General features: G+C 33.5%; 1 protein-coding gene across 1 annotated transcript in view; it reads right to left on the bottom strand.

Moving 5' to 3' along the window:
- Positions 1 to 13998, bottom strand: part of LOC129233486 (cytosolic carboxypeptidase-like protein 5) — a gene marked incomplete at its 3' end in the record, with an annotated part of 51553 nt that extends 37555 nt beyond the window's left edge. Inside the window, exon 1 of the mRNA XM_054867507.1 lies at positions 13637 to 13998. Coding sequence (XP_054723482.1) covers positions 13637 to 13998 — 362 coding nt within the window. The remainder of the gene's footprint in view (positions 1 to 13636) is intronic.
- Positions 13999 to 25050: the final 11052 nt, after the last annotated feature.

The raw sequence follows: 25050 nt of genomic DNA, 5'->3' as shown, positions 1-25050 counted from the left end.
ACATGGCTAAGGTACTTAGATCCAGGTTCTTGAAGCAAAGTAACATGCTCTTCAACTACTGTTTTACGGTATTTTTTGCCATCTAAGCTTGCAAGTTGTAATGTTTTATCCTTTCTGCTATCGAAATATAAAGCACGAAAACTTCTCGAAGTTTCCGTCTCTAGTACCAGTACCTCTCTCCTTTTCTTCTGTTTTTCTCAAATGATTTTGCTGCGATCAATCACGCATGAAGAATCTTGTTCTGTAATCAAACCCACATCTTGAAGCACAGCACTTGCTATTGATGCCGCAGCTCTATCTGAAACACCGTATCGGTCACATTTCCTTGCCAATGTTGGTAAAGGAACTCGCATTTGTTGAGAGTTGGGTGGTAGCTTCGTGGAACATGGTGTCTCCTTCACTTTTGCTCTAAAATTTGAAGTAGAAGCCTGGAAAATTTCGTCATTCATGTCCATTTCTGGTGAACTTGAAGTTGACTCGAAAATCATAGGTGTTTCCCTTTCAGTTTGTTTTGCAACTTTAGAAACGCGAGCATTGTCTTTTGATTTTCTCTCTGCCTTCCGTCAAAGTCTTTTTGTCGCAGTTAAGTCAACAGTGCTCATGATCATTTTTCTAACAGTTCTCTGGTCATGAAGAAACGCCTGTTCTTCCACAGGAATTTTGCGGTACTTTTCACAACTACAAGAGGAAAATTTATATTTACAAGACGAGATATCAAACAATTTTTGTTTTGCACCCTCAGCGAATGCTTTTATTTTGACCAGATGACGTTCATTTTTCTGTTTTCGTATAGATTTTAATAATTCTTTGTACTTGGTATTGCATGAACGAATGAGTTGAAGAACACGAGTGTGAGTAACTGTAGGTATTGAAGATTTCCTCCACAGTTCTTCGATTTGTAAAGTTACTGCCTCTGAGACTTCAGCTACCGTGGGTTCTTTCGTTATTTCATCTGTTTTAAAATGGTTCCTAACATGCAAATAGTATTTTATCATGTCTTCATACGTGGGCAAAACTAGCTTACTCAACTCTTTGGGTATTCCAAACACAGGACACTTTAATTTAGTTCTCGTTTTAATTTTGCTACTAGTAGCCATTTCCCTTACAACTCGACTAACAAATCGACACTCAACTGCTCACATAAACTCATTCGAGAAAAACAAATGTTCGACTATGTAGGCAAGGCATAATCTCTGCTAAGCAATGTGATTGCTTATTTTTTCTCAGATGACATGCGAAACAGGTGCCACATGGCTTTGGACGAATTCATTCCTCAAGCTAAGAATGAGAGGGAGGCGAAGTACCCCTATACGCAGAGACTGAAAGTAAAGGCTTTCAAGGGCCTCCCTTGAAGTAAATAAATAGGCAAGATAAAAGTGTTTTCCCTCATATAGTGATATTGGAATTCTTTCATGACATTTACAGTTGATTTACGGAAAAGAGAAATGACTTATAAAAACCGTAGTTAAAAAAGTAAGATTTTTCAAGAAAAAAAAAAGTAAAAGCAGATATTTAAAATGAAATCTAGGATATAAATATATGAATTCTAAGTTTATAGTATCAAATAACAATTTTTTAACAATTTGTTCAGACAGGATAGAGTAGGTAAAAGAGGTGGTGGGGTTTTATTTTATGTTAGAGACAATTTTATCTGCAATGAATTGGTCATAAATGATAAGCCTACTGATATTGATATGGTTTGGCTGGAGTTGATGAGCAGTAAGGGCAAAAAGCTACGCTTTGGAAACATTTATAGGCCACCTAATTCAAACCAGGGACAAGATGAACAGATGTACCGTATTATAAGTGACATGTCCAGTAAAGGATCCGTTATCATAATGGGGGATTTCAATTTTCCGGGTATTGATTGGAATAATTTTTATCCTGGTAATGGCAAAGAAGAGGAATTTTTAAAAGTAATTGGTGACTGTTTCTTAGATCAAGTTTTAACTCAGGGAACTCGAGAGGAGGCCATTTTGGATCTAGTTTTTTGTGACATAGGTAGTTTTGTTCAAGGGTTGAGTGTAGGGGAGCATATTGGAGATAGTGATCATAACAGCATTAGGTTCCGGGTTAAATTTGAAGTGTGCAAAGATGATAATTTTAGGTTTGTGCCCAATGTCAGAAACACCGATTTTGTTGCACTTAGGCAGAGCTTGAAAGAGGTTTTTTCGTCAGGGTTGGAAAATAACGACGTAGATCAGCAGTGGACGGAATTTAAGGATAAACTTGCTAAAACCGTTGGGGACTATGTTCCATTTAGGAGAAAAGGTGTTAGTACCAAAATTTGGCCCATGTGGTTCTCCAGGGAGACTAAAGAAGCTCTTAATTATAAGCAATCCACTTTTCATAAGTTTAAAGAAACTGGTCAGAGTGCGGAGAGGCTCCAGTATGGTAAGGCAAGGCGAAATTTTAAGTATTTGGTACGGATTCAGAAAAGGGAATTGGAGCAAAGGCTGACAGATGACATTGATGGGAACCATAAGAGGTTTTTTGCTTACGCTAATTCTGGGAAAGCTCGAAACAGTCAAATTGGGCCTTTGGTTGATGAGTATGGAAATTTAATCCAAAACGATAAGGATATTGCAAATGTTCTAAATAACTTTTTTTCCAGTGTGTTTAACGATAAACTGTATCTCAACAGTTGATACTAACAAGACACAAGCTATTATACAGCTTGAGGATTTTGTATTTTCCAGGGAGGAGGTCTTATTTCATTTGAAAAAGATTAAAGCAACTAAAGCTCCGGGACCAGATAATATTTATCCAAAAATTTTAGTTGAATGTGCAGATGAATTAGTGGATGTTATTTTGATTATTTTCAATGCTTCTTATAACTCGGGGACGGTGCCAGAGGACTGGAAGCTGGCTAACATAACGCCACTCTTCAAGAAGGGGTCTAAAGGTATTGCTGGGAATTATAGACCTGTAAGTTTGACTTCGGTGATTTGTAAGATTTTCGAAACTTTGATCAAAATTAAGATCATGAAGTTCTTAGAGACTAATAGTCTGTTGACTAGTTTGCAGTATGGTTTCAGGAAAGGTAAATCCTGTACTACTAATTTATTGCATTTCTACGACAAGGTTACCTCAGCTTTAGATAACAAAAAATGTGTGGATGTTGTTTATATTGATTTTCAAAAAGCTTTTGACAAGGTACCGCATGTTGCTCTTCTCAGCAAGTTAGCTGACATAGGAATAGGAGGAAAAACTTTACTTTGGGTTAGAAATTGGCTCACTGGTAGGAAGCAAAGAGTAGTTGTGAAAGGAAATCATTCTAATTGGAGTGATGTTTTAAGTGGGGTTCCTCAGGGATCAGTTTTAGGGCCTCTTTTGTTTATTATATTTATGAATGACATCATTGAAAATATTTCTGGAAGCATGAATTGTTTTGCTGATGATGTAAAAGTTATGGGGATATTCGAAAATGAAGAACAAGTAAATCAGCTTCAAGAGGATTTAAATCATATTACGAAGTGGGCAGATAAATGGGGTATGGCAGTTAATGTAGGGAAATGTCAAGTGCTACACTTAGGTCATGGAAATAAGCGTATGAGATATCATTTACAGGGTTCAGTCATAAATCAGGCAGAAAATGTTATGGATCTGGGTATCTTAATAAATCAGGACTTCAAGCTTAGTCAACAGTGCAGTATTGCTAGTAACAAAGCCAACAGAATGCTTGGGTTTATCAATAGATCTATTTCAAACAAATCTAAGAAAGTTCTTCTGCCTTTATATAGGAGTTTAGTAAGACCTCATTTGGAGTATGCTGTTCAGTTTTGGTCGCCTTATCTGAAGAAAGATATTTTTGTATTGGAAAGAGTTCAAAGAAGGGTAACTAAATTAGTAAGGGGACTCTCAGATTTAGATTATGATACCAGACTTAATAGGCTTAACATGTATAACCTGGAGCAAAGGAGAGTCAGAGGGGACATGATTCAGTTATTTAAATTTATCAAAACGAAAGATGTAAATGGATTAAATTTTTGTGGGGAAAGCAGGACAAGGGGTCATCGTTTTAAGCTATTTAAATCTCAGGCTAACTTGGAAATCAGGAAAACCTACTACTTTAGCAGGGTCGTGGGCACTTGGAATAGCTTACCGGAAGAGACGGTAATGAGCAAGGGGGTGGATAGCTTTAAGAGGGCCATTGATCTTCATTGGGGTCTAATTAATTGACTAGGACCAGCCTAGCTGGGCCCAGAGCCTGTTGCTGGTCGTCACATTTGTATTTGTAATGTGAAACGATCTTTCTGACTGATTAGTGAAGGAAGACCTCGTTACTGAAATGACGCGAGTGATCACGGATGGGTGAACACTAGGGTGGGCCGAAAAAACTTTTTTTGGAAATCTGTTTTTGGATAGTGCGGAAAAGTTGCTATATGGGTCCGTTATTACCCATAAAAAATTTCGTTAAATTTGTTTAATATTTAGCCGGCGCTATTTGATCTTGAAAAACTAAAAAAAGGGCAAAAATGCACTTTTTTCAAAAAAAAAAAAAAGAAAGAAAGAAAGAAAATGAGGGGGGGGAGATTAAAAATAAAAGTTTGAAGCTAGTTTCAGCAAACATTAGAAGTATCTGTCAGTGAATTAGTTGAAATCCTCAAAGACTTTTATACATATCGTAGAATATTTAGCTACGCTCCTTTAAGACTGACACATGGGAAAAATGAAAAAAAAAATTAAAATTAGTTTCAAAATAAGTAAATACTGAAATGTTACGCAATACGTTACTTAGAAAAAACAGTGAAAATTCAATCAATTTTATGCGACATTTGTACGCCAATTTTAAAAAATGCACACACTCAAATAAAAAAATAGTTACATAAGATGCTAATTTTTTAATCTTTGGTTCCAATTGTTTCTCCTGGATAATAAACGGCGCTCAACTGCTTCTATTATTCCTAAGTTTATGTTATAACTATTTTACATATGTTTGACAAATAGAGCCCTTGAGTATTAAAAAAATTAATCCTCTGAAGTCTTTTAAACGGGAACCGGACATTTCGAATGTCATTGCATTATTATCTTTGTTTTGGTATACAACACGACTGTTATGTAGAAACACACGAAAAAGAAAGTAACGCGAGCAAGCACAAGTAGTCTTCTATTTGGACCTGGAAGACATTTGTCTCTTCCCAATGCTTTATTTCTTCCAACATATGAGGACATTATCAGATGTTATCAAATCACTGGAATGCAAATAAGAAGGAAGTAAGCAACCATCTTCAGCAAGTGTGGCCGCTGTAGTTGCAAAAAAAGTTATTGATATTTGGGAGCGTGCTTCCCTTCCCCTTGTTTCGATAAGAAGAGTGATTACCATGATTTTATCTCATTATTCTAAATATAACAGAGCAACAAAAAATGCTAAAAATATAAAGACACAACTTTTATAACAAAAGCTAGGCAAATTTAAAGCAGAGGCTACGACTTTGACGTTTGTGCCTGCAAATGCGCAGATTTATATTCGTGTAATTGCAGAAAAAAAGCAAAAGTCCCTGATAGAGAAAAACAATTTCTAATTGATCAAAGGACAGTAAGAAAAATGGCTATTGGAAAAGTGGATAAGGTAACAAATAATGCATATTTTGCTCATCCTGAACAGCTACTGTTGACTATGTTGTTTAACTCAAGGAAATACATTCGGGAATTAGCTGTTAGGTGCATTCTGAACTCTAGAAATAAGAAGACGAAGAGCTCGGATGGTGTACGATTTTTTAAGCGTCCTAAACTCAATTTTGAAGTCGCTGATTTAGTTAATTGAGCAAACTGTGTTGCAACAGAGCCACCTCTTACAATGCATCTAAAAGACCAACAATTAAAAGAAATGTGCAAAGAACAGCCTACAGCTGTTTCGAGAAATTTCAATGCCACACGGAAGCTGTGAAACGTTGTGTGAAACTAATAACCGAAGCTGCAACATAAGTTCGTGGTGAAACTGCACAAGATGAATACATTCGTGCCAAACTTCAAGCTAGGAAAGAACTTCCATCATTTGATAACAAGGGACAATATTATTCTAAAAAATAATATTCATTTTGCATGAGGTATTATAAATCAAATTTGAAGATTTTTTTTCAAAATTTTATTATCTTTATATGTAATTCTAGAAAATGTATGATATTATTGCGTGATAATAATTACTATGATTAATAGTGCTATTTAATTAATTAGTCTATGATTTAATTTTGAAAAATAATTTTCACAATGATTTTTAAAAAAAATCAATATTTTTTCTTTTTCTCCAATTTTTTGATGTCCGAAAGGAGCGATTAAATGCTCATTAAAATCAATGAAACATTTTATGGGCTCGAACTGGCTCATTATATAACATTTTCGGTGCATTCCAGCAAAATATTTGGAATTTAGTTTTTTAAAAAAATTTCGACAAAAATTCATTTTTCTCATTTTTTTCGGTTTTTTAGTGTGAAATAGCGCCGGCTAGATATTTTTTAATATCCAAGAAATTTTTTGTGAGTGCTAACTAGCTCATCACGCAACTTTTGCGCGCTATCCAAAAATTGATTTCGAAAAAAAAATTTTTTTTGCTTATTTCGGCCCACCCTAGTGAACACCCTACAAAGAACTACAGAGAAAAACAATTAATGACTGCGGAAAGAATCATAACCAAATCTTTTTTTATGAAAATTAAGTTAATTCATGTTTTCTATATAAATTCATGTAACGTCGTGCATATGTATCGGAATAAGGACACACTAAGTATTGGGCAGTTCTCAAAAGGTGGGAACAAAAAAGTTAACTTTGAGCAATTTCAAAAATTTTTAAATTTGACATCAGTTTTGCTTTTATTGTACAGCATGCATACCTAGAACACAATATATGAACATGAAAAGACAGCAGGTATTTGTAAAAATTGTTAATTAGCAAATCAAATCAGCAGTCTGTAGGTAACAGATTTTGGACATTGTTATCCTGTAGGTAACGGATTTTGGACATCATCATAATGTAAGTTTCACCATTTTTGACAATTGTTAATCTGATTTTTAACTTTTCCAATGAAAATTTTATTTATTACTTTTTGAATTTTTAAATTTAATAATAAAGAGGATATTAATGAAGTACTTGAATGGCTATACATACTGCTCTTTACATATAATAAAGTTTTGGAATGATTTTAAAGAAGTTGATGAAAGGTAAAAAAAAGCTTCATGGAAATAACTATAGGGCAATTCCACCGTTACGGACGTAACAATCACAGACTTTAAACACTCATAATTTCAATTTGGTTTCATAAAAGGCTACAATTTTTTTTTCTGTTGTATAGTTGGGTGTTATTAATGCTATCAAAAATTTGGGTGCAGATTGCTTTATTAGAAAAAGTAACAAAAATTAAAAACTGCCTGTTACGTACGTAACTCAGAAAACAGCAAAATGTATACATTGTCATACAATTGCCAATATTCCTGTGAATTATTCATAGATTTCTAAAATTTTCTTTGAAATACTTGTTCAAGAGATTTTGAGCTTTCTAAAACCATAAAGTTTTCATGGACACTGTTTGTAAAATTTATGATAGAAATTTATATATTTGTTACGGACGTAACAAAAAAGTGTTACGGACGTAACATGTCTGATATACTAATTGCACAAAGCAAATAAAAGCTTATGTATACTAATAATTTTTGTTAAGAAAGTGCATTGGTCTAGATTAACACATTATTTTGAGCATTTAAGTTACACTTTAATAGTTTTTAAAGATTTGGGGAGGTAGGGAGCAGCCCCTGTCCATATACCACCATGTAAATAAATATAAAATATAAATTGGTGCGTCATAAAAAGTGAAATTATCCAAGGGGAAATTAAGCAAAACAAAAGTGGAATTATTTAGTTACAAATAAATTTTTCAAATTTTTAACATGAACATGGAGGGAGAGCGGGGGGGGGGGGGGGGGGGGGGGGGGTCTTCTACAAGGAAGAACTTTTACAGTTTAAGAATTTTCGATGATTTTCTCTATCTCTGAACAAATACATTAACTGCCAAATTTCTTTTAAAGTTTAACGGTTGCCTTTGATTTTGATCGCTTTTTAATAGAATTGGCACGTTTTTGCCAAAGGTGGAAAAAAAACTGTCGAAACTGACATCGGAAAAAATGCATTTTGGCCAACATTTGCCTAAGTAATCTAAATCTTGCTTCAAAACTAAATTTGCCTTATCTGAGGATCAGATGTAGCTAGTTTAATGTTTAGTATTTTTAACTCTAATCTAATTATGCTTTTTAATTTAAGTTTTAAAACTATAAAATATTCAACGCATCAATGAAACAGTAATCTAAATATTATTTTTTTGTGGAGAGTAAATAACAATAAAAAGTAACTCAGTAAATTTGGTTTAAACTATTAAACAGGACAAATTCTTATCTCTAAGTTAGTTTTTAAATAAGAAGTAATATCAATTTGGCTATGCTTTCAGAATGATAGAAGTTTGAAGAGAAAAACTATAATTAATATCTGTAATATAAATTTAAAAAAAAAAACTTTATTGATAAAAATTACTCACAAAATGCTTTGGATTTCATCGTGTTAAATGATCAAGGAATTCTCACAAAAATCTACTGGGAAAACACTATTTTTTTTTTTTTTTTGTGTCATAGTGCATTGATGAAGCAAAGTTTAAGAAATTAAGGAACCCTCTAGAATATTTTAATGCATGTTATTAAGCATTAATTGCTAATCTAGAATTATTAACACCAATTGAATTAGGATTTGGAGGACAAAAAAAATCTTACATTGAGAGGAAAACCTCAGAGCAACAGTAGGATATCTTGTCTTATTCCTAGGATTAGATGTCTTAATGTTGCTCTGAGGCGACGATGTGTATTTCAATAATTTAAAAAAATGAAATTAAATATCCATTAATATTTATAAAATTTTGAAAATCACAGTATCAGAAGTTTTGTTATATCATATTACATGTCATACCCTATATTTTCATTGCCTATCCTGTATTTTTTTTCTTTTTAATTGAAAATATACATGTGTTACGGACGTAACGTACTGCTTTTTGTTACGTCCGTAACAAAAAATGTTACGTCTGTAACGCCATTTTTTTAAAAATTAAAGAAATTCTAATGTTTTAAACTATGGTAAACAATTACTCTGATGAATTGCTAAAAGGACAAAAAAGGATTTCTTTTAATTTTGATTTTTTAGGAAGCAACAACAACTTTTGCTAAATTTTTGTTACGGACGTAACATTGAACTTCATTTTTTAAAAATTTTAATTGCCTAATTTCATTTTGTAAAAAAATAAAAATAAATGCATGTTATTATAGTATTATATTAATAATTTAAGCTGCACTATAATTAATTTTGTTTATTTTTATTTTGCTATTAGAAATAAGCGTTTGAAAATGGGGTATTTTTTTCTGATTGTTTTGAAGACCCGACTATCATACTTCCAACTAGGAAAAAAATTTATTATTTAATTTTTATTAAAAAAGCAATGCAATATTCTGAAAATACACATTGCAAGCTTTACAATGATGTATAATATAGCAAATTAACTGCAATATGAAATTTTGACCTACTGGTTTCACTTTTCATGGAATTGCCCTATACAAACTCGTAGCTTCTTTTATTAAATAACATTTGTATTTCTTTGGATTATTAACTTTCATTTCTGCAGGTATTTTCCAAACTTAGAATGTACTTCTACCAGAACCTCACTTTTTGTTCTACGTCTAGGAGACATAATCTCGTGTGAGCATTAAACTTTGCAATAAATCTTTTTGGAAATAGGTATTAAAAATCAATAATGACTTCAAAAAGCATATACAACAAATTCCATAAAAGAACTTAATTAAATTCCTTAAAGCACTTTTTCAAAACATGTTGTTAATTCAAACGGCTTACTATCTCTCAAATCTCAAGATAGAATGAAAATTACTAACTGATATTTGTTTACAAATCAACTGCAGACGATTTTTTTTAACTCTAAAAAATTAAAAATAAAAAAATTGCTAGCGCAGGTGATAAAGTCGCCAAAACTGGTGCAGCTGACGATAAACTACATTTGTCAAACTGGAATTCCTCTCTGGTAACCTTTAGCTTATCGTATACTGTGTTGTCGCCAACGGAGGTTTGCTTGGCGATTTTAGCGGAAAATGGCTTTCGTTACGAACATAACCAGCCATGTTTCTACTGTAATTTATGTATTGTTTAATGTGTAACTTATTAATTACGCAAAATACCAATGGATTAAAGAAGATAACATTAAATAACCTTTTTTATTGAGGTTAGAAGACAGTGGATCATCAAAAATTATGAATAAACGGACAGAATTATCGGCGTCAAGATCATAACGCCATTTGGACAACTCACATGTATGTTTAAGAAAAATCATTTTTCTTCTAAGATACTGCATAAAAGCTTATGAAAACACTTTTAAACAATTAAAAATTGATTCTGAGGATCGATAAATACCTTTAAAACGAAAACATCATATACTTAGTTCTCAAATAATAGCATTGTAAAGATCGTAACTTTTGGACAGACATCAAATTTCAAACTTTTGTTTTTTTTAAATCGCTTACAAAGTAAATAATCTATTTTTACTTTTGTGTTTTGTGTAAAATATTAACAAAAAGTTATTCAGTGCAAGATTCATACCTTTAATTTTTTTTTGAAACGTATGGAAATAATTTAAAAAATGTTTTTTTAATGGTACATTTGCTCAGTTAACGTTTTGGTATGTCCAAAATTGTGCCTTTTAGCAAAGAAAATATTTTTTTAAGGGCATTTGAAGAGCATTTTTTCCATAATTTATGTCAATTCTTGTCTCTATACAGTATTATAGTTTGACTCAAAAAATTTTGAGTTAATTAAAATGAAAGTTATTTGGTGTTGAAGCTTCAAAGTTGAGATCTGTGTTTGCTCCCACCTTTTGAGAATTGCCCTATTATATATATTTATCTATCACTAGAATGAAGATTTTTTTTTCTATCTATGGAACCTAACCCCTATTTTAACACTACTATCAATTTACGAGGTTTGATTTACTCAGCATTTCTACTGTATGTATTTATAAAATAAGTATAACATGCATGGAAAGTGCCATTCATTATTTAAAATTTAAAGAACTTCAACTTCACAGTAATCTCAATCTAAGTTGCAGAATCAATAAGTGAATTTCAGAAAGTTGAGCAATGAATTTTAAAATTAAAAAAGAAAATTCTCTCTTTATACTTTTTTACACGATTACTTTACAAAGAGAGCAACTTATTTCTAACTGTATAATTATTTCAACATTGAAAAACTTTAGTCAAAGATGTCCATAAAAAGGGCAAAAGAAATTGTATAAACAAGTAGTTCCGTCCGAAACTAGACAAGCCTACTTTCCCGTATACCAATATCGACTTTCTAGTTTCTGATCAGTATTCGCAAAAGTAGTTAAAATCACAAATTTTTCCAAACGTAACTTTTTAACATTTTAACCTGATTTCTAGAAATAAAATATGACTCCCTCATCTAAAGAAATAGATGCGTAAAAATAATTAAACGGACAAATAAAGTAGTTGCACCTTTTAAACAAAGCAGCTAATATACTTTTCTCCATCAAGAAAATCTTTAACCGCTTTCAAAAAGAAAAAAAGAATAAAAAATAATAAACTCATTAAAATAAAGAATTAAAATTCAAAATAAAAAAATCGTTTGCTTTTCCCCTGTTGCCAAAAAGTAATTTATATACTTTCAAAAGAAATTTTTGAAAAAAATGTCAACTGAAAGAAATAGTTTTCAGTTTTCATTATCAAAAAAAAAAAAAATCGTCTGCACATATTTTTGTGTAGAAAAATAAAGGATTCTGAATTTCTCCACGACATACTGAACAAATAAATAAAAAATTTAGCGTGAAAATAAAATAAAATCATATTAATAATAATTGTTTCAAATATCAAACCATGGCTGCGGAATCGGAGTCAAAGTTAATCTTATTTTGGAGTAAAAAATCTAGATTCGGGAGTCGAAAGTTTTTAATTCAAAGACTCGGAGTCAGAATTGGTCTTTTTCCCTTAAAGTTCGCAACTCCGCCTTTGTTTGCGGACTCCGAGTGGAAGATTTTAAATTTCCAAGATTCGGATCCACTGTCCTTTTCGCATTCGCTGTCGCTATCTGCATTATTTTCTTCGTCTGAATTATTTTCAGACATTATTTTTTTTATTTCTTCTTCTGATAAATATTTTCTCTTTCGAGACATGTTCAAACATTTCAATTAAATGCAAAAAATAAAACTTAACAAAGAAAATATGAACAAAAAAAGTAAAAATCTTTTTTTTCAACTCAGAATTTTCCCCTGCTAAAAAGCACAAGAAACTGTGAAAGTCGTTCAAAAGAAGCAAGAGAGCTCTAACATTGAGAGAAAAGATTTCGAAAATGAATGCCAAACTGTCCCTTGGCGATTTGTTCTCATCAAAGGAGTCATCACTAATCCCCTTACAATGGAGATGCTTTGACCGCCTACCAAAACTTGTTCTAATCCTTCTTTCGTTTGGAGAAAAACGAACGGTACAAGAGTTGTACCTTCCAGTCTCCAAAGGAAAAGAAATCTGTGGTTCATATGCTGTACCGCCCGTCTTCAAAGGAAAATTTCTGCAGGGATAGCCCGGTCTCAAAAGGTTAAGACATGAAGGCCAGCAGCGACTGTAAGGCAGTTGAAAACATGACATGGTGTAAGTTTTTTTTTTTGATACAGTTGCCGCAATTTTGATATTTTTCAGTCCTATATCATGAAATTTTCATGTTTTTATGATGTTTTGTTTTTAGTCCTATGAGAGTGGCAGCTGTTTTTCTGTCAATATCAAAATGAGTTATTTGATCATGGGTTTTGATTCTCAAGGGGGCAAAAAGTTTTGACTTTGCAAAAAAGCATTTGCATGTGCCAGCAAAATTGGGGTTGTATTTTTGTTTAGATCTCTGGCATTTTTAGCCAAGGAATCAGCTATTTCACATGAAAACCAGAAAATCATACAAAATAGGAAGGTCACACAGACAAGTTATAGTAGCACCCAGACAAGGTTTAAGCATAAAATATTGCTTCAAAATGAATTATGAAACTTTTATTGTTTATAAGTGATGATACATTTGTTTGGCAAATTAATTTACATATTAATAGAGCTTCTAATATTGTCTTATTAAGCTAGTGGATTATTTTAATGGAGCTTTACATTCCTGTATTCCTACATTCTACTCACTTAGAAAATGATTTGATAGTAAGTGTGGAAATTTTGAGGCAGTGGGGGATTTAAAAAAAAAATCCCAGCTTTATTCTGGAAAAATTGACTTTTTAAAAATTAAAATGCAGTTCAATAGTAAAGTTTTCTCAAAAAACATAAAAGAATTAATATTTTAACATTAATGCACCCTCCCCCCCCCCTTAAAAAAAAGCAGGGGTTTTCTTTCTGCTCATTCTTATTTCTAGTTACGCTGCACACATGAGCTTGCGCCCCCACAAGGTTTTGAAATCAATAATCAAATTTTAAATGCCAGCACAATTAAATTTTTAAAACAAACAGAAACATCTTCTGAGAGTTTTTATTTTTTCCATATTATCCCTTTTCTAATTCTAACGCTTTTACTAGCGTTAAACACTACTTTAAATTTTCAATAAATTACTTACCTAAAAGTCGTCTGAAACGAAGTACCATAACAGTCAGGCCTTGTCCAGACTTTAAACTCTTTTACCGATTGATTGAGTACAGAAACTGATTCGGTAGAAAAAGTTTTCTTTATTTGTGGGCCGAAAGAATGTCGCTTCAAATTATACTTTTTAACATGAACAGGAGATGAGAAAGGCGTTTCAGTACGAGTTGGAGGTCTTCTAGCAAATCTGTAGTTAGATAAAGGCGGCAGACTAGTTTCAGTAATACATCCAGGTATTTTGGTTTCACTATCATCAAACGAATCTACATACTCTACTTTGTCTAAATTTCCTGAATCAAAATCGGATGTGAACAGTAGACCACCACATTCAATTTTCATTCTACGTCAGTAAAACTTTTATCAAATGCAAAAATCTATAATATAACCCATTATCACTAAGGGATATAAAAAACCTAACCATAAGTACGGGATTTGTTCGATTTAATTTCTGAGCACAAATAAGTCTGCAAAAACATCTCGAAAAACTTTTAAGGACTCAATTACTTTAGTTTTTACTAGTTTACAGAAACTAAAATATTAACTTATTGTGTTTTTAAAACTTCTTTTGTACTCTGTGATATCAAAACTAAATTTTTTCAATATCTGTTTACAAACATTTTACTCGAGTTGAGCTGTCAAAGTTCTCTTCCCTACTTTTTTCTCCCCCCCCCCTCACTGACTTCACCTTCTTCTTCTTTGAACTTAAAAAGTAATAAATAAAATTTTTTTCTTTTTCTTTTCGCATTGGTTTACTCTTTACGATTAGAAATAATATAAATAAATCGCGGACAGCCGTTTTGAACAGATTAAGGTAGCGTTCGAAAAGGAGAACCGGTTATCTTTCATATCTCTATGCTAGGGACTCTACTCTACACAACACTACCTTACGGTGATTAACAGAACTACCGAAAAGGGTAAAACATTCTGTTCCACGCGTCTCCGTTGGGGTAAATTGCAGACTTCAGACAGTTTGTGGTGCAATATAATTTCAAAAGTGTAGGAAAAAGAAAACCCCTAAACACGATGATAAATTACTACCATTCGCAAAGCTAAAAATCAAGTTATAAGTTACGACATGCGCTTGTTTTCCCTTTTTCAGTCGCCATTAGGCAGTGGCTACAGTAACCTTTGTAGTTTATTGGCTAATAAACTATAGAGAACGTGTTGTTGTTACTAAACCTAGAGCAACAGCTAGATCTGGTCCATGAGTCCAAGTATTTTTGCTAAGTCAATTACTACAAATGGAGATGATATTAGGTCCTTCAATCCTAGCCCCAAGCAGTCAAGTACATATGCTACGGGGAAGCTGACTCTTGGTGACCCTCGAGTCCCTACGTTTTCATATAGGGACTCTAGGTGGCACTAATTGCAGGTAGGGATAGTGACGGTCCTAGGTTTTGCGGGACCCTGGTCAAAGACTTTTTGTGGGGCCCTCATTTAAAAATATTATAAATTGTATTAATTACGGGGATGACTATCGCAAGAGTGATGTCTACCTCGTCCCTCTCCACACGAATGAGAACTACCTGAAATACCTCTAGTAGCACCCGATATCTTAGCGTCATCTGTACGTCATTGCCGTATATCGTTTCATCTACCCGATATCGTATATCGTTTCTACTGTATAGCTCGTCATCGGCACGATATCACACGAAACGGCATTTTACAAAATTGCTTATAATAGTCAAATTTCAAAACTGTACAGTTATTTTATGAATAAAATGGAATAAATCAAAAATAATTCAGTTTTAATAAAAAAATTCAAATATTTGAAATTTCACGCACTTCTCTAATCGCGACGCGATGACGCTTACGTTATCGTTACAATGACGCGTAAACGATATAGGCAGATATCGCAAACGATGACTGCACAATGATGCTTGCGTTATCGTTACAATGACGCGTGACGATTTTGTCAATGGCGCACGCTCTGTCGGATTAGACATCATTTTATATCGTGACCCGATGACGCAGCGATATAGGATTGGTTATTTTCACGATATCGTCGTACGTCATTGTAATTTCTTTTTTTTTTTTTACTTGTACCCATTTATATTGGATAGTCACTCCTCTCTAAACAAGAAATTTCGAAAAATAACTTATTCTACGTTCGAAAATAGGTTTCATATTTTTTCATTTTTTTTAGGAATGACAACGATATTTTTCGCTTCTTCCAGAAGCCAGAGGGCGTTCGCGCTGTTTTCTAATTCAAATTTCAAGTGTAAACAAACATTTGCTTCGAGCGAACGTGAAAAATTTCATAATTAATTTTCGGGATCTACATTATGACATTTGACTGTTTTGTGTCAACAAGCTCTAAAATTCAAAGTCAAACTCTAAAATAATGAATTTGTGTTTAAAATTTAAACATTGTTTTAGCAACAGTGAGTTTGAATGCAAGGTAATGGAACGCTGTTATGGCTGAAACATGATTTTTTTGTTGCTAATTGAAACTAAATCGCAAATTTAATTCCTTATGCAAAGCTGCTTCAGTAAATTTATTTCAGATGAAATTCCATTAAAACAAACACTTGCATTGTATATAACTAGGTTTAGTATTTTTTTAAACGGTACAATAAAAATGGCTGATATGCTTGCCTGCTCCTGGATTATCTATCTCATTACTAGAAATGCTGCAATTTTGAATATTCTACAGCAAGATGAATTATAGTTTGACATTTTTTCCCCAATAAATTTTGATTTTCTTATTATGTCCCCCCCCCCCCTCCCCTGGCATTTTAAGAAGACCCTGTGCCCTTTTTTAGTATTTCTCAGTACACTGTCCTTGCGGGAAAAAAACACAGAAGATCTTGTTTTAAAAATAGGCCAAAAAGCACCGGTGGAATGGTTTAATTGATGGAAAAAACTGCTTTTCTTTTCTGCTAATTTAGTAATTTAAAACAGTTTAGTTGACTGATTGCAATTTTAATTTACAGCATATTGCATGCTTAATTGAAAAAAAATGTTGTTTTTTTCTGGATTCTTTTCGATTATTGTTATCAAAATATATTTGTCCCAAAGCTATTGCATTGAGCGTTACTGTACTGTTTTTTCCTAACATTTGCAATGTGTATATGTCCATTGCCTCGCTCCCCGTGAAAAAATTTTAAATGATGGGCTTAGTGCGCACTAGAACTGCCTGAAATTCTACATTATGGTTGCAACAGCAGACAAGAAAGCTAGTGAAATAGAATTCCAATATATACAGTGAACTCTCGGTAACTCAAAGTCCCAAGAACGTGGTTAAAACCTTCCAATAATCAGCAGTTCAAGTTACCGTAATTTCCTTTCCTATCATTCTCAAGTATAATTTTTATTTTGTTTCTCAAGAATAGTGCCCGATACATAAACTATTATAACATGCATAGTTTGGATAAATTAAATATTAATATGTATTAAATAAAAATAACTTTACAGAGAACAGAATAAATTTTTTAAGATACTGTCACTTAATGGGGTAACAGATAAATGACTACACCGATTGTATGAATAAAACCTCCTGAAACCAAAATTTTCAACATAGATGCAGTTTTAAAGACAGGGCTGGATTAAGTTCCATATACACCCTAGGCCAAACTTTGAAATGACGCCCCACCTTACATCCGAACTATATATCGAAATCAGCCCCCCACCCCAATAGGGTTAGGCTCAGAAAAGGCCTCCTTCCTCGTATTTTGCTTTGTCCGTAATATATACAGTTGGCTCTCTGTTTAACGACGGCTTTTCACGGTCCCAGATAGTCCACTATAATGTTAAAAGCATTCTATTTAAGGACGCTTTCTACTTAAGGATGATTTTTTGTGGTCCCTTGAAAGTCGTTAAACAGAGAGCCTACTGTATTTTTTATTTTTAAAAATATTTTGTAAAGCATCCTGCCATACTTTTTCTTTTCCAAAAATATTTAACTTTTAGTTTTCCCATAAAGGAATTTTCAAATTTCAATCTCAAATTTTTGTTCCCCCTGAAAAAGGAAATATTGATACTTTGGGCTGAGGTGGGTATCTTATGTATTTTTTTTTTTTTTTTTATTTACTTAAATTTAAATATGTCTCTTGAATTTCCTGATACACTTTTGTTCACCATTCATTTTTTACCTTAGGACCATTTATAACTGCTAGTATCTCTTCCTTACCATATTCTAAATTACTTTCTTCATTTTATTTATTTATTTATTTTTTCTATTTAAAGCATATTTTGGGGCATCCCATGTATTTTTATCCACTTTGTTGGGGTCTTCGTGATGAAATTTTGAATAAAAATGCTCCAAAAAATAATATGTTGGCAGCAAACTCCGATAACCGATATAATTATGAACAAAATATATAAAACTGTGTATATAATTTGCTATCAATTTGAAACTTTCACGCAATTAATGTGTGTGTAGAGAATTTAAGCAGTCTATGGCAAATATTTTGTGCAAAATAGGTGATGTCTTGCAGAGGCGCCCCAATGGAGGTGTCATGGGACATCCCCAAACTTTTTCTCTCTTGAACCTGTGCAACATTTTTTTTTTTCTTTTTCTTTGTGCCTTTGAATCTGTGAGCTCTTCGAGAGGACCCAGTCTAACCCTGAGCAAAGCTATACTTTGAAGAAATTATTGTTCAAATCAAAGATATTGAAAATTATCTGCTTTTACTGGAAAAGGACCTCGACTCAAGCATACACCCCCTCAGCTCTCCTCAAATAGCTTTTTTTCTGTCTAAAGATCTGGTTGCATATCTATAAAGTTGAATTTTGCTTCTTCATAATAGCATGCCAGTTTTTTTTTTTTTTTTTTCAACAAGCTATTAATTTTTTTTCCCGTGACGTGTGCCCTTTTCGGCTTGCACTTTTAGCCCAGGGCTTAGGGTGGCCTATTGTGTAATCCGGCCTGATTAAAGACTCCAGCTTAATCGAATAATTTTCCTGGGTAATTGAATAATAGTGATCAGCTTTCAAATATTTTTGTTGAGAAATTTTTTAAATAAATTTGAAATTAGTAAGAACAATTATTGACGTAAAAATGTAAAACAATATTTTCCACCCTCAACGGGCGAGAAAAAACTTGAATTTTCCATCAAAACATTTCGTCTATTCTTATTGTTTTTTCTTTCTGCCATTACAAGAAAAGACTATAGCGCAGTCATAGGGGTACATTTGAGACATAGAAACAACTTGGTATTAAGAAAAACTTAATTATTTTGGGACCAAATGGAAACTTCGAAATGAATGAATGTTTAAGTTATAAGCCTTCGAGTTATCGAGAGTCGACTGTAGTATAGTATTCTGATTTTTTTGCTCTTGAAATAGAGGAAGGCTATCATATTTCAATTTTTTGGCTCTTGGTTAAATTTTGCCGTAAACTAAAATTAGGGTTAAAACAGATTTAACTTTAGTTAAATAGGGATGACCACCTGAGGGGGGGGGGGGATCATGGTGCCGACTACGTCCAAAAAGTTTTTAGGGGGTATTTTTTACCTTTTTAGTGAGGTTCTTGGTTTTTGGGGGGTCTTTGTAATTTTTAAGGGGGCTGGGCACTCCTGAGTTAAAACTGTTTTGCGAAATTCCTTAAGTGGTCTTAATCAGGGCTACAATAACAAATATAGAGTGATTTAGCAGTAAGTTACCACTCCTAAGCTAGGGCTAAGGCAGAAATACATGAAATACAGCACGGTTATCGAGGCCTGTAACTATAAATTTTGGGCCCTCCTACAACAAAATCTGTATGGCCGCCCCTCAAAGGCCAACAGTGTAAATTTGCAACGTTAATAAGTTGTAGTGCTCATGTTTTTTTTAAAACCTCTTAAGGACGTGCCCCCTCCCCCCCCCACTCCAGGGGTATGCAGATCGGAGCCTGCAGTTATCACATCCAGGGACTGCAGTTCCGCTCTTATTAGAACTCATCAGTCTAAAATAGTGAATAACCAAGCTGGAGGCAGATGTAATGGCACTGAAGCTGAGAATGCCAACTAACGAAAGGTAAAGTAAATTTATCTCACCATTGAGTGTATGAAGCATTGTTCAGTTTGACTCATGATTAAATTCACGAATTGGGAGAAAACCTATAAAGTGGGCAAAAATGTAAGCCTAACTTGAAAGATTTATAGAATGAAAGCCCTACCCTGTACTACGTTAAGCTGATTCCGTGTAATGTAAAAATTCTTTCAAAACCGAAACAGTTTTGAGGTTCTTAAACTTGGATTGAAATTAAAAGATTGGTTAAATCTCGGAGAGCTGTAAAATTATGGGAAACTTGTTTCTTTGCTGACATAACTTATAAACAAAATGAGTTTAACAAAATCAACATTAAAAAACCCACATAACTACCTCGATACGCTTAAACAGGTAAGTTAAAAATCAATAAACTATAATATAAGAATAAAATGAAATAAAAACACTTGAACAAATAAATCCAAAATTTGAGAAGAAATATTGAAACAGGTAGAAACAAGCAACTATCACTTGGTTAAAAATTCATCGTTTGGGGGGGGGGGCAATCCAGTGAGCCGCTGGGACACTGCAAAATTTTTGAAGAGGGCCGCTTACAATTTACAGATCTGTGCCGGCTGGATGGCCATGGTTTCAATTCCTGTCGGTGTAAGTTTATCCATGTTTGCTAATGGTGACTGGTGTATGATTAATCTGTAGAAATCTCAGTCTTTCAAATTATCCTGTTTGCATTTTTGAAATTTACCAACCATAAATGAGTTATGTTAGCTGTAAAATTTGTGGAAAAAAAATCGAAAGGCATTGGTTGAAATGACAATGGCATGCGATTGTGGATGTTTAGTTGGTAGTGACTCCATGATCCTCTCCTTGTATCCGTCCCTTAATACTCAGCTCTTGGCCAAAGTTTGACTATGTAGGGGGATATGATGCATGTAGTTGTTTGAATGCAATAACATGCATTTTGAGCAAGTCAAATATTTTTAAAATGAAAAAAGTATGTTTTCAGCAGTTTTGAAAATTAATTTCAACACTAGCTGGGTGATTTTGATAGGCAAAATTTTATTTTGTCATTTTAATGACCTTGCTGGTTGCTATTGAATAACCCCAAAGAATAGCTATTGCTGTTGACTAGTGCATCAGGTAAAGTAAAGAAATTTTGTGAAGTAAGTGTTCATTTTACTATGCAGATCAGCAATTCTCAACCAATGGTCCCAAGGACCAAAAACTGGTTCACTGAAAAATTTGACTGGTCCTCAGAGGTTTTTGTTAGTTCATGTTAAAAAAGTTACCTTATTTTTTTTAGAAAAAAGGAAAGAAAAAAAAAGATTTAATGTTTAGCTCACAACATTTAGAGTACAATCCCTGGCACACATGTGAGGAGAGGAAAGAGAGATGGGGGGGGGGAGGAGCAAACCTGATTTTTATTATTTCTTTGTAAAAAAAGATGATCTTAATTACAGCTAGCGATGTCGACATATAAAGCGAAATAGGGGTGATATCAGAATAGTCAACCAAATGATGACAGCACGATGTCACTTACGATATCGTCACAATGACGCTTACGTTATCGTTACAATGACGCATAAACGATATGGGGAGATATCGGAACTATGGGCAAAACGACGACGACACAATGACGCTTACGTTATCGTTACAATGACGCATAAACGATATAGGGAGATATCGGAACTATGGGCAAAACGATGACGACACAATGACGCTTCCGTTATCGTTGTAATATCGAATACGATATTGTTACGATAGCGCACGCTCTGTCGGATTAGACAACGTTTTATATCGTGACCCGATGACGCAGCGATCTTACTGCATTTCACAAACTCATTCTGCTGAGCAATATGAGACTGAAGTTTCCAGTGGCGTATATATGTTTTTATTTTGGAGGGGGCCCAAACCCAAGATCGGTTCCCCTCTCCCCCGCCCCGTTTTTTTTTTTTTTTCAATTTCCACTTTTCTTGGGGGGGGGGGGAGCTCATTTTTTTCCAGGTGGGGCAAGGACTTCATACTGTCATGCAGTATAGCAACTAAAAAAAAAAAAAAAAAAGAAAAAAATAAGGAGGGCACTCTTAAACTCTCGCTTCTAACAAGGGAGGGAATGGGGCTCCGGGGTCGTTCCCCCGGAAATTTTTTGAAATTGTAGTCTTAGGAACACAGTTTTAGACGGTCTCTGGTGATGATACGAGGAGAAAAAATTTAGGAGGCTTTCTGCGAAAATGTTTAGAATTTGAAATCTTAAAAACGCCCTTATAGGCAATTTGTTGACGTTAGGGTAATGGTAATGATAAAGGAACGAGACTTCTTTAAATTGTTCGCCCGATTGATTAAAACAATAATAATAATAAAGATCGAAATTCATAACTCCTCTGCTCAATTTTTTCGAAATTGAAGTTATCTATAAACGCAGTTTCAGATTAACTTCGATAATGCTATGGGCAGGGCGGTTCTGGGGTTCTCCACAAAAACTAGTTTGAAATTGAAGTCCTAAAAAACAAAGTTTTAAAGAGATATTCAGTGATACTAGGGGGAGGGATTTAAATACTCTCCACTTTTCGAAATTGACCATATTTGGAAACGTTAGCGGTTTTGTTAACGTTAGCGTGATTACCCGATGAATAGTCAGCAACTTTTGAATTTTTTATTTTAAAACTTCTTTTCAAAAGCAATTCAGGTTCTTCCCCCAACATTAGGCAAATTTTGAAAAGGAAGAGAGAATCCTCCCCTGAAAGATAAAACTCAATTTCTGGTTATTTTTGGAGACGTTTAGACATAAGGAGCGGTTAGGGATCTTCCTCCCAAATTTTTCAAAATTGAAATCCTCTTAAACTACTACCTATTGTAACTGACTATGTTTGGTTTTAAAGATTAATTTTGTGCTAGTTAAATTATTGCTTAGCTCAGGATTCGGTGGATTTTCAGTAGGTTAGGTACTAGTTTATAGGAGGCGCTGACTTCAAAAGGTGATTAAAAATTAAGAGATCGTATATAGTTAGTTAGGTATTAAAACAATTTGTGGTATATTATTTAAAATCAGTGTTTATTTTATAATTTGGTGTTTAGTGTAGTTGATTTTTGTACTGGAATTGTAAAATAAATTTGATTTATAGGTTTGGGTAGGAAATCTTATGTAAATGTGACCATATTTTTTTTGCTTTAGTTCCTGGGTGTCTTTTGTTTTTTTTGTTTTTTTTTTTTTTTTTAAAGGCGGTTGTTTTTTTTTAATTAAAAAATAATTGATCGTTACGTTAGTGAAAGGATATTGGTTCGGGGACCTTCTTCTAGAAATGTTTTGAAACTGATGGTCGAAAAATGCCTAAACAAATGCGTTTTTAGAACATCAATTTCCATTATTACTCCAATCGAACTAATCAAACCAATATTTTTAAATTTCTTGCAGGAGACGAGAGTTAAGGAGAGAAACGTTTGAAAACCCTTCTTTTCAGACTGACTAGGGGAAAAAGGGTGGGAGTGAAAGAAAGAGACGGGAACTTAATTTGCTAAGCAACAATCTGCATCTGTTAAATATTTTTAATTTAAAGTTTTCTTTTAGAACGAATCGAGTTTTTTCCCCCAACATTATCTGCTTTTAACTTTGTTAAAATAACTTCGCTTTCCCAAGACGCGTTCTTTTCTTGAATAAGGAGTACGGAACCCCTGACCCCTTCTGAACTCCACGCCACTGCTAGTGCCTTCTAACGCAGGGCTCCTAAACTTTATCGCGGCACCTTTTGAAAAATTAGAATTTTCTCACGGCATCTAGTCTAGTTTTATGTACATATTATTGCTATGGGCACTTCGCGGCACCCCTAACCTCTTTACTGCGGCACCCAGTTCGGAAATCCCTGATCTAACGTATTATAAGTATTAGCACTATCATTATTTTTTTCATTTATTTATTTATTTATTTTTTTTTTTTTATTATTATTATTTTTTTTTTTTGTAGCCTAAAGTTTGTAAATTATCAGTGAGCAAACTGAAACCAAATAATAACTACCTCTAGTTTAAAAAAAAAAAAAAATCAGATTTTGGAGGGGGCCCGGACCAGCTCAGCCCCTCTCTTATATATCCCCTTGGAATTTTCTGTCACTAAACTGCGTATTTAAGAATCCAACCATTCAAGACCTCCACTCCAAAGTACGATTACATGCAAGCAACTTGCGTTTGAGAATCAGCCGGAAATATTTTCGCTTAAACAAATCGATGATAACACGTACTTTGCATGAGCATACACAACACAATGCAGAAATTTATTTCAAAAAATTTTTAGAGGTATTGTACCGATAACTGTATTGAAATACTATTTAAAAATTGTTTGATACGTAAAACTTTTTAAATTAAAAAAAAAAGATGGAAAGAAATTCAAGAGTTTACATCCTATTGAGTTTAATCAGACATTGCTCTAGCCACCAATCCAAAATTCAGCACCTATATCCCAAACACTGCTCTAGCTCATTTGGCAACGTATCGGACATAGTCTATTAATGCAATAGAATATATATGCATGCATTTCCAATCTCTTTATATAATGAACACCCCCATAATCTGAACACTTGTATAGTCCCATGAGTGTTCAAAATATAGAGTACACTGTAATTGCAAACCAACTAGGTCACTAACTTGATTATATAGGGATATTGCGGGATTCAATTGTCAGCGTTGTAGGCAGTCAGCTGAAAAAGGTAAAACAAACATTTGCCGTTACGTGTAAATTGCTTTTAAGCTTAGTGAATGACAATAATTTTCGTTCGTAACATATGAATATATTTTTTAATTCTTATGAAATGAATTTAAAAATCTTGGGGACGGGTCCGTCATTTAGGGGAGCCAGAAGAGGGCAATTGAACCCCCCCCCTTCCTCCCCCCGGATTTGAAGGGGGAAAAAATAATGTATTACATATGTCGCACACCTAGTACAACACTACCACAGCTCAAAAATTAAGTTAAAAACCTTTTTTTCGTTTGTTGTGTTGCATTTTAATAGAACTAATCTGATGCATCCAGGACATGTATGTAACTCAAAATCGGCAATTTTTGACTTGTGGCGATGTTGTATTAGGTGTGCGATACGTGGGAATGGTTTTTAAATATAATATACATTGAGCAAATGTACATACCCTTTCATCCCTCCCCCGAAAAAATTTGAAATGACGGGCCTGATTTAGATATTCTCGCCTTGGTAGAAAGACATGAGAAATCAAAAAGCATTTCTAACGTTAGAAATAAATGCAAATCACATAGCAAATTCTTCTCAAGCAGCATTTCCACGATGATAAATTCGATATTCATCAATATCTGATTTTCTTCAAACTACATTGTCATTTAATACTGTCCCCCCCCCCTCCGTACATAGGTACTTTTTTTATCAAGGGTTTTTTTTTTCTGCATTTGATCATATTTTTGTTACATTAGGAGCGAAAAGCAACTATAGGCGACTACTTGCCTGCTATT

The sequence above is a fragment of the Uloborus diversus genome, unplaced genomic scaffold (genome assembly GCF_026930045.1).
Source record: "Uloborus diversus isolate 005 unplaced genomic scaffold, Udiv.v.3.1 scaffold_455, whole genome shotgun sequence".
Lineage (NCBI taxonomy): Eukaryota > Metazoa > Arthropoda > Arachnida > Araneae > Uloboridae > Uloborus > Uloborus diversus.
The sequence above is the reverse complement of the archived record's forward strand: the minus strand, read 5'-3'. Positions and strand labels throughout refer to the sequence as shown.